Raw genomic sequence first — 10,607 nt, forward strand, 5'->3', positions numbered from 1 at the left:
ATTCAAAAGATCATTATTCATCTGTTTACGGTACTTTTTAATGATACCTACCTACTTACGCTTATCACACTTGCGTAGCTAATAAGACCTGTGATACTACATTGTGATAGAATAACGGTTATGCGTAAAAGCACGGTTTAGTTAACAACCTAGGTTCTGTAAGATTATTTAATTTGCGGAAAGAAACAAATTCGTGTAAAGGCTTCGGAGCCTACGGGCAGGCCTGGCTCACTCCGCGCGGTACATCCGATAATTACCTACAGCGAAGCGCCCCGCCGCGCCGGCGGGTATTATAACAGTCGAGTGTCACGCGCGCGCCCGTCAGGACGCTGGCGTGCGTTGTAGTATGATTATAATTCTATGATCGAAGTTTTATTTAAAAATGGACATAAAGAGAAAGAAATATTGTGCGGCGTTCGGGTGTTTAAATTCGAAAAGAAATCTACCGGATTTATCTTTTTTTTTTCGCTTCCCAAAGATGCTGAAAGGTATGTTGGCCATGTAGGTAATCAATAATTCTTAGGATAGTATAGGAACCTAACCTACTATGACTACTGCTCAGAATGCGTTCGTTCGTTTCAGCCAAATGACGTCCACTGCTGGACAAAGGCCTCTCCCAAGGTTTTCCAAAATGAATGCATACTTACCTACATATACGTACCTCATTACAAATAAGAAGATTAATTATTTTTTCACTAGACAGCAACCCTAACAGCGTAAGAAGAGTTCAGAGGCACGCGATAGAAAGAGACAAAACTTGTAGGTGAATAAAATTGTAGGTACGTAGTGCTGTGCGAGCTGAATTCCACTGTATCGCGTCGTAGCAAGACTCGCATTTATTTAAATCGTCTTGCGGAGTAATCCTTCTGTACCTGTACTATTACTTATTCTGTGCTACGGGTGACGAGCTATTGGACGTGGAGAGGGTCATTAATTATACACATATTTTCTACTTTGCCGAACATTTGCACGAGAACGGTTTGTTCAAAACATATGAATTTGGTCTTATTTAATGCAGGATTAAATGCCCTTTAACCGTCAGGAAGACCACTTTTCGATAGGGTAAGTCCTTTACGCGGTATAACCGGAAAACCGAAAAAGCGCCCCTTTCGGGGGCCCCCACCACTTAAGCACAACTCCGTCGAAGTCGAAAACCTAGGAGAGTCTTTATGGGCAACCAATGACGCCATTAAAGCAATAAAATCGTTTGTAGGAATTATTTCCGATTTAAAATCTAATTCTACTGGACTATAAAGCAAATAAATGCTTTTAATCTATATTATAGACTAAAAAAAATGTTTCACTATTGTAACTAGGCATACCTATCATAAAATTTACTCATTGCTTATTGAAAAACTGTAATTAACGAAATAGGCACCCTTTAGTGATAAATAATATTAGATAAGTACCTAAAAAAATAAAGGCAAACTGTGACTATACCAACTGTTACCGTTTACTAAAGAAATTTTATAATGAATTAGGTATGTATTTTTTTAAACGAAAACTGTGTTTAAAAATATAGTCACACTTTACCTACTCATTAAAAAAACTAAACAACTTACCTTTTTTGTGACGAACGGGCCGTTCCTATCCAAATAATCACACTATGAATTTAAACTTTCGTCATCACTCCGCAACAAACACGTTCTTACTTGCATAGACCCGTTATTGTATTTAGCGAGCCGTTCAAAGTTTGGCTTAGTAACGTTATGCGTTAACGCTAGATGGCGTTAGAAGGCAATTTTGAAGAAGTGGTCTATTTTATCTTGTAGTTTACGTGTCCTTTAGTAAGATGGCGTTGATAACTCATTTTTGCGAAAAATTCGTTTAGTAACGGTTTAACTTTAAAGGAAATCAAGTCTTGATTTCAGCAATTCTGCGAGCTATGTCGGTTACTTTGGTTCTCCCGCGGATCTCCTCATTTCTGATTCGATCACGCAGGGAAACTCCGAGCATAGCCCGCTCCATCGCCTTTTGGGTAACCAAGTTCATTTATGGTCATCTATTTAAGATTTCCTAATTCCCAGATTTACCCCACCAGGCAACCTTCATCTGCAGTAGAAGTTACTAAATACCTAGTATATTACCTTTTTCTTTACATGCTGAAGCTGATACATGGTTTTTGTCTCTTTCAATCACAGATTAAGCTATATTGGATGTCTAATGACGAAAGATAATGAAAGGTAACTCCTTCATAGAGTGCAATTAGCTTACAAAATGAGACTGGTCACTAAAGTCCTTCGGTTCAAATATGTATCCGAAACCTACAAAGGGACAAGGATAATTTTAGTGCTTAAATATAAGTAATTTTTCATCTTTACAAAAATGGGCTCAAACCCTTTTAAACCTGGGGTTTCCCCTCTGTCGTTTAGTGGTCAGCGCCTGCGTACTAGAAACGACCCAAGAAGCCATCCGAAAACGTCGAGACTCAACATGTCCCTTCTCAATGAAGACCCGAATGGATAAGCCGGGACCATATGGCCAATCCCATCGACCCTAAAGACCTTCATAACCGACGTTATTTATTTGGCCGGCTGACTGGTGACTGAGTGTTGCGGCGTTTTTAATAGTCTATGCAAATAGAGGATTTTTTTACTTTGTCTTGTATAATGACATATCCTTCCCCAGATGTCAGACAACAAGATAACCCCGCGCGACACCACGATGACGTTCACTTGCTTCGTGCTGTTCGACATGTTCAACGCGCTGTCGTGCCGCTCGCAGACCAAGTCCGTGTTCCAGGTCGGGTTGTTCTCTAACAAGTGAGTGGTATTTTATTATCTTTGGACATTTTATACAGGTTGTCCCAAAATTAGCACACGTACCAGAGGTAGATGAGCCTAAGACGCGCCGAACAAGTTTATTAAGTTCATTTTTAAAAATAACTATCAGTCATATTTCAAAACTCATCAAAAAAGACAATGCCGGAAATTGGCGTCTTTTTTTTTCGCGCGGCCATCGACCAAACCATGTTTTTTGGTTACAAAATAGTGTAATAAACCAAACTTACTATGACATGTATGTATACCTTTAAACTCCGTCTGAACTGAGTTACGAGCATTAGAAGTTTGATGATTTACATACTAGATTTGCTTTTTGCGCGCAAGTTTTGTAAGAAATTCCAACAAATAGTGACGTCTTTTTTATTGCGCTGATTCTGCTCCACATTGATGGCTGGAGCTTATAATGGATGATATTGTTTGTTTACACATACAATGTCACTACTTTGTTGCAATTTCTTACAAAACTTGCGCGCAGAAAGCAAATCTAGTATGTAAAATCATCAAACTTCTAATGCTCGTAACTCAGTTCAGACTGAGTTTAGAGGTATACGTGTAATAGTAAGTTTGGTTTATTACACTATTTTGTAATAAAAAAATAAGGTTTGGTCGATGGCCGCGCGAAAAAAAAAGACGCCACCTTCCATACAGAATCTGGCATTGCCATTTTATGGACGTTAATACTAAAACTAAAAGGCTAATTTTGGGACATCCTGTATACCGTCATCTAGTTAAGTTACAAGGAGTATCCAAAAGTTCAAGATTACATTATGGTACGAAATAACAAGAAAATGTGGTCAGTTCAGACTATTTGATGTATCCTGCTATGTTTGAACTTTGCTATGTTTTTCAACTGGAGTTTCTTTTCAGCACTTGACATTGAATGCGCTGGTAAAGTCAGATAGATAATTTTCCTAATACTTAATTTGGGAGATTCCTATTTTGAACGTTTTTTGTTTCCTGCTAATGACATCAATATCTAAAAACCCAAAAAACTGAATGAAAAAATGCATCCAGGATTTAAGAGCGCTTTCACATTTAGGCGATTTAGCAGCGCGACAGACGCGCTGCCGAAAATTTCATACTATGTGACAGCGGATGCATGCCTTCACATTATGGTGTGTCCACACTGGGCGAATGTGATCGCGCGACAAGCTCGACATCCTGCTCACCCTGGTCTTGAGCGCTGCAGTCGCGCTTCTAACGCCCTAATGTGAAAGCGCTCTAAAACATGGGAACAACGCGGCTGAACCATTTAAGAACCTAGTAAGAGCAGCGGAGTAAATTTTACAGGAGCGCGAAAAAACACATTTTCGTTTACCATACTGGTATACTCAAACTTTTGAAAACTTTTTGATGTTTATTTTGAAGCTTAATAATTTAACTATATATTTTACAATAAATTAATTAATTAACTTTTAAATAGCAAGTTTTATGGCCCTTACTAACACTCAAATGGTTTTCTTTTTTTTTTTACTTCGTAAAAACCAGAATCCAAACCTAGTATGAGCGCACTTCCTAGGTTTTAAAATGGTTATTGGGGTCAGGGTCCATTTCAATCTTACCATAGGTCGGTCAAAACAGGAAGTGATCACCGAATGGTAAGAGGCACATTGAATATCAGACCCAAGCTGGAGAGGCGTCGACTGATGAAGTCTACGCTCCACCCAGCGCCCATCCAACTCCAAAACCCCGAAACCTTTCAGCTCGAGTTGCAAAATCGTTTCAAATGCCTAGGAGACTGTGAAAATGTGGACGAATACAATGACAGGTTCGTGGAAATTGTCCAAACGACTGGGTCTAAGTTCTTTAAAACCGTCGTTCAAAAGGAACCAAAAAGATCTCTGACCTCACCAATAAACTTATGCAAGAGAGACGGAACTTGGTTCTGCAGTCCTCTGAAGATGCTGCTCAGTATCGGCATCTTAACAGACAGATCTCCAAGTCTTTGACTCACGACCTACGCCAATTTAATACAGATCGTATTAAAGAGGCGATTGAGCGTACCAAAGGCTCTAGTGTTCGCAAGGGATCTGTCTGTTGGCCAAAGCCAACTGACCAAGCTGAAGACCGAGGATGGCAGAGACATCTCGTTGGGGCCTGAGTTATTGGAAGAGGTTGAGAAGTTCTACGGACAACTATACACGAGTGTATGTACACCTGTCACAAATCTAGCCGGAGAGCCAAGAGCTAGATTGACCCGACACTACACCGAAGATATCCCGGACGTCAGTCTGTACGAGATTAGAATGGCTGCTGCTGAAAAACAACAAGGCACCGGGTTATGATGGAATCACGGCTGAGCTTCTAAAAGCAGGCGGAACGCCGGTCTGAAAGGATCTTCAGAGGCTGTTCGATTCCGTCAAACTCGAGGGAAAAACGCCTACGGCATGGCACAGAAGTGTGGTGATACTCTTCTTCAAAAAAGACGACAAAATCTTGTTAAAAACTATAGACCCATCTCACTTCTGAGCCATGTCTACGTCCGAAACTATTCACCACCGCCCTGAAAGATGTTTTCAAGCTTCTGGACTGGAGCGGATTCGGCATAAATATCAACGGCGAGTATATCACCCACCTTCGTTTCGCGGACGATATCGTAGTCATGGCTGAGACCGTGGAGGATCTAAGCACAATGCTCAATGGCCTCAGTAGAGCCTCTCAACAAGTGGGTCTTAAAATGAACATGGACAAGACAAAAATCATGTCAAATACCCGTGTTGTACCCACTCCTCTGAAGGTTGGAGACACTACACTGAAAGTTGTTGACAATTATGTATAGGTACCTGGCACAAACAGTCCAGTTAGGTAGGTCCAACTTCGAGAAAGAGGTCAATCGTCGAATCCAACGCAGCTGGGTAGTAGAGATGAGACGTATTTACTAGAACAGATCCACACACTAGGTATTTTACAGTACTAAGTGGCACCTATTCCAATTTTTAAAATACTTGATCCACCTAGTATTTTTTAAATTACACGATTTCCGACCCTACCATCAAAGTAATAGAGGTTATTATTGCATAATACGTAGTCGTGTATTACACGCACCGCGTATTTCTCGCTAAGTATTTTTTAAATTACACGATTTCCGACCCTACCATCAAAGTAATAGAGGTTATTATTGCATAATCCGTAGTCGTGTATTACGTGCACCGCGTATTTCTCGCTAAGCTTATGTGCGAACGTAGAGATTCACTCCGTCTCTGTCTGACAAACAAATTTGAGCGCAGGCAGGTGTGAGATAGGAATAGGTGTTTGATGTATTACGTAATTTAAACTCTATTTGTACACAGGTAAGGTTTTGAATATTTTAATTTTTGTTCTCTCTCATCCAGCTCACTCCTTGTTGACTAGCCGGTAAAAAACCAGTTTTTATTCTTCCGACAGGTTTGTTTTGGTTTGTTGTCACGCGTCCGTGATAATTGCATAATTTGTATTGAAATAGTAATTTGATAATTAGATTAAATTGGAATAGTTTTCGAGTGTTGATTAGATAGAATTTAACTCCTGTTTCTGAGAAGTTACCCGCTAAAATACCGGTGGTGACAAAAGTTCCCAGAAATTTTTGGTAGTAGATGACCCATGGGGAGTTTTGTCACCAAGATTTTTTGTCTGTGTTTCTTTGTCAATTTGGGCGTGTTCCTTTACATGTATGGAGATTTGCTATTTTTGACATCAACGTTGATAAATTTAGCGATATCTGTGATATTTCTTTAATCTGTAAGCGTTTTGTGAGCGATGTGAAAAAATGTTGAAATGGAACACTCTCAGTTTGACATGAGCCGTCACACGTCCGATTTTTGAAGTGTTTATTTTTTATAGAAGAAACATTCTATTCTACAAGTTATTCAATTTCAAATTGCATTATTAATACTACGGTTGTATCTTTTCAAAGAAAATTGTATTTTAAAGTCATAATACGTGGATTAGTCCGCACTCCGCACTAGTCGCGTCAAGTATGGTAAATTACTACGTACCTACTAAGTGGAACAGGTATTTGGATCACGTATTAATAAATACTTGGAATAGGTGCACCTAGTATCAAATTTACCTAGTATAACCCATCTCTACTGGGTAGCGTTCGGGAAGCCTCACAATATTCTCACGTCCGAAATACCGCAGTGTCTCAAGACAAAAGTCTTTGATCAGTGTGTGTTGCCAGTGATGCTAGGTTTTTTATGGTCGGGAGGTGGGTGGACACGAATTTTCATTTCCCAGTAAGGCACATTGACCATTATAAAACCTAGTATGTTCATGCACTTACTAGGTTTCGAAATGGTTTATGTTACTTACTGGTTTTTTAAAATGGTCAAATTGGGTTTGTGGTGTAGTTACTAGGTTTGGAGTCCCTTGCCTTTTAGGCTTCTAGTTGTTTGATCGCAATTTCTGTCTTTGCATTCGGTAGGTACCTTAATATTATGTAGCTTTATGATAAAAACGAAAATCTGAAAACATGTCCCTTACTAGGTTCTTAAATGGTTCAGCCGAACGGGTCCTTTAATATTTACTATGTGTACTAAATCTTGTATTGTATCTAGAATGTTCCTGGTAGCCGTGACACTGAGCTTGGTGGGCCAGATGCTGGTGGTATTCTTCCCGCCGCTGCAGCGCGTGTTCCAGACCGAAGCGCTCACTGGACATGGTGAGTGCGGTTAATATCGATAGGGATTAGTTTAATTTGTTTTGAAACTTATTTATATTGTGCATAAAGTTCAAAATTGTTAAAGACTATCAATGGAGACGATACTAATGTTCCGAAGGTTATTTGAAACTGTTAAATATACAGCTTTACGATTTTCTTCTTAAAATTTTTTAGGAGTGAAACGAACCGTTTCGTTGTAGTAAAGTTTAATGCAGGATCGTCTTAGTAATAGAGGAGCGTACACTTGCCAATATTTATCTCGAAACGCTGGTAGGGCAAAAAAGAATGAGACATGTACAAGTAGGCTCCTTAAGAGCATTTGACGATTTGTATAAATGTATTTTTTTTAAATAAATAAATAAATATCCTTGGACATTTTACACTGCGCTTCTAGTCCCAAACTAAGCAAAGCTTGTACTATGGGTACTAGACAACGGATATAAACATACTTAATTTTGATTTCACAATATCAATAAAAGTTAAAAATATGGTATCGTTTCTGCCACTAGTTCTAAAACACTCAATGGCGATCATTCGTAATATGAAAAGAAATAACTACTTGGATTGGACATCTCCTCATATAACATTTTTGTTTCAGATCTCATATTCCTAGTCTGCCTCACGTCCAGCGTATTCATCGTGAGCGAAGTGAAAAAGCTGATCGAGCGGACCCTCAAGAAGAAGTCCTACGGAAAGTTCTCGACGAAGGCCCACGACGCCATGGAAGTAGTGTATTATTGGGCATTCTGTCCCCCAGTCGTCCGCTTCGCTTCCGACCGTTCGCTGCGCTCACTCTGGTTTGACAGAATGCCCAATAATACACTACGAACGGAGTGTTGAAAGTAGTTTTATCTTCCAAAATTCCTATAAAAATTATAAACTCAACAAAGTTTTTATCATTCCATTAAAACCTATCAATCAGAACGGTTGAGTTTAAACCAAAAACTGTAATGAGATTTCTGAAACAAAAAGAATCTCTTAAATTACAATGTATTTGTCCAGTATCCTCGAAAGAGTTTAAACGTCATGGTAATTTATTACCAAATACTATTCGCAGCATTGTTTGTGGCCCATCAAATTGTGGAAAGACCAATTTTGTAATTAGTCTGTTGCTACACCGTGATGGACCACGTTTTCGCAACTTATATGTTTATTCAAAGTCCTTGTATCAACCTAAGTACCAGTTTTTGGAAAAAGTATTGGAAAAAGTTGCAGACATATCTTACTTCAAATATAGTGATAATAAAGACATTTTAAGTCCACATGATGCTTTGTCTGAATCCATTTTCGTATTTGATGATGTTGCATGTGAAAATCAAAACAATATACGTGATTATTTTGCTATGGGACGACATAAAAACATTGACTGTTTTTATATTAATCAAACCTACTCAAGAATACCTAAGCAATTAGTAAGAGATAATGCTAACCTTATCATATTATTTAAACAAGACAACATTAATCTAAGGCATATTTACGATGAGCATGTAGGGTCTGACATGACCTGGACTCAGTTCCGTGAAATGTGTTCAACTGTGTGGGGTAAGCCATACAGTTATGTGGTCATAAATAAGGATTGTGAACGAAACAAAGGTTGTTATAGAATGAAGTTTGATACATTCATTAAAGTAGATTAAACTATTTATTTCTTATATAAGTAACTGTTACTTACGTTCCAACAAACTAGTTTGAATTGAGAAGTCAAACAGAGTGGAACTCGTAACAATGGAGCGGAACCTTAAGGAACAAATTTTTAAAGTCAGCGTCAGCTGTGAAAAGAAAAGTAGAAATGTTAAAAGATTCAAAAATGAAAAATGATATGACACTGGAAACAATATTTAAACCTATTGTGAACCCTCTTAAACTATTAAGTAGTAGACCTGATGGCAAACGCTACAACGAAGAAGAAACAGAACCAATCCAGTCAGTTAAAAGAACTAAACATATCGAAAGCCAGTCATCCAATAATTCAGATGAAGACTTTGATTACTACAAAACGGATGTTGACAACGAGGAAAATTTAAATGATTATGAAGATATTTTAGAAAATGATGATTGTAAAACACCTAACAAAACCCTCACCACATCACCCACTCATGAACACGATGTCCATGACAACTCATTTAAATCTATTCAGTCATCACCAAGTATTGCTAATGATTCTTTATCATGGTCTGTGTCATCTGAAGTAATGCAAAATATTCCTTTTGGTGTTAGAAATGTTAATGGAAAATTGATGCTCGGTAATACACGTGTTTATGACGATGGACGCATTTTGAAAATTGGAAGCCGTAGCCTAAAAAAAACTCCAGGCTTGAAAGAATTATTATACCAAAAGGCACCAAATTTTAAAATAATTACAAACGAGGATTTACAAAATTATAAATTAGTACTTATAGATACCAATGCACACAAACGTAACTTCGATCCATTTAAACCAATAAACAGTAATAAAGGATTTAAATATATGAACGTGATTAAACCTTTATTTAAGTTCTCTAGAAGTCACGCAAGTAGTGTAGAAAGTCTCCCGCGAGGTGAAGGCATCGATATATTGAAAGAAGTTAAGAAGGATACTGATTTAGTTTATTGGGATGATCCGAATGAATTAGTAGAAAGGCTAAAATTACTACTCGGGTCATGGGCAGCTGGTAACACTGGAGTTAATAATGAAATTTATGCAATAATAGAAGAACTGCATGAAGCTGGTATTATAAAAGACATAAAATATATAAAGCTACCATCTGGAGGATTCAACAGTACCATTAAACTACAGAAGCCGAGCAGACGGCAATGAATATAGATAAATTTGGTCATCACGTTCATAAGCGTTTACGACTATCTGAATTTTCTAATAACATTCCTACCAACACATTAGTAAAGTCAGATGCAGGCGACTTTGATTTAAAATCATCGAGATTAAAAGGACTACCAACTCCTGAAAAGGATGACGAGGCTGTAAATAAAGAGTAGGGGAGAGGGGGGCAGCTTTGAACAATTTTCATACTTTATTAAATATCTTCCAAACTTGAACGATTTCATTAATTTTTTCTTCCTAGATAGAGGTCATGGTTATCACACAACAAAATAATGATGTTCTTCTTACTTATTCATGAACGCTTATTAAGATATTTAGATTTTTTCACAGACCTGTAAACGTTCAAAACTGCCCCGTAGTCGGGGCA

General features: G+C 38.1%; 1 protein-coding gene across 1 annotated transcript; it reads left to right on the forward strand.

The window, feature by feature from the left end:
- The first annotated feature begins 2,217 nt into the window (after positions 1-2,217).
- On the forward strand, positions 2,218-10,363 carry LOC135077334 (calcium-transporting ATPase type 2C member 1-like). The gene is made up of 4 exons (XM_063971861.1): positions 2,218-2,226; positions 2,629-2,762; positions 7,319-7,422; positions 8,021-10,363. Exons 1-4 carry the CDS (start codon positions 2,218-2,220, stop codon positions 8,260-8,262), a joined length of 489 nt encoding a protein of 162 aa, XP_063827931.1. The 3' UTR covers positions 8,263-10,363.
- The last annotated feature ends 244 nt before the right edge of the window (positions 10,364-10,607 follow it).

This window comes from Ostrinia nubilalis, chromosome 13, assembly GCF_963855985.1.
Source record: "Ostrinia nubilalis chromosome 13, ilOstNubi1.1, whole genome shotgun sequence".
In the NCBI taxonomy this organism is placed as follows: domain Eukaryota; kingdom Metazoa; phylum Arthropoda; class Insecta; order Lepidoptera; family Crambidae; genus Ostrinia; species Ostrinia nubilalis.

Excerpts from the sequence above, each read along its gene's own strand:
- LOC135077334 (XM_063971861.1), top strand. Across the intron at positions 2,763-7,318 it reads GTCGGGTTGTTCTCTAACAA|AATGTTCCTGGTAGCCGTGA; the intron begins GTGAGTGGTATT and ends TATTGTATCTAG. Across the intron at positions 7,423-8,020 it reads CGAAGCGCTCACTGGACATG|ATCTCATATTCCTAGTCTGC; the intron begins GTGAGTGCGGTT and ends TTTTTGTTTCAG.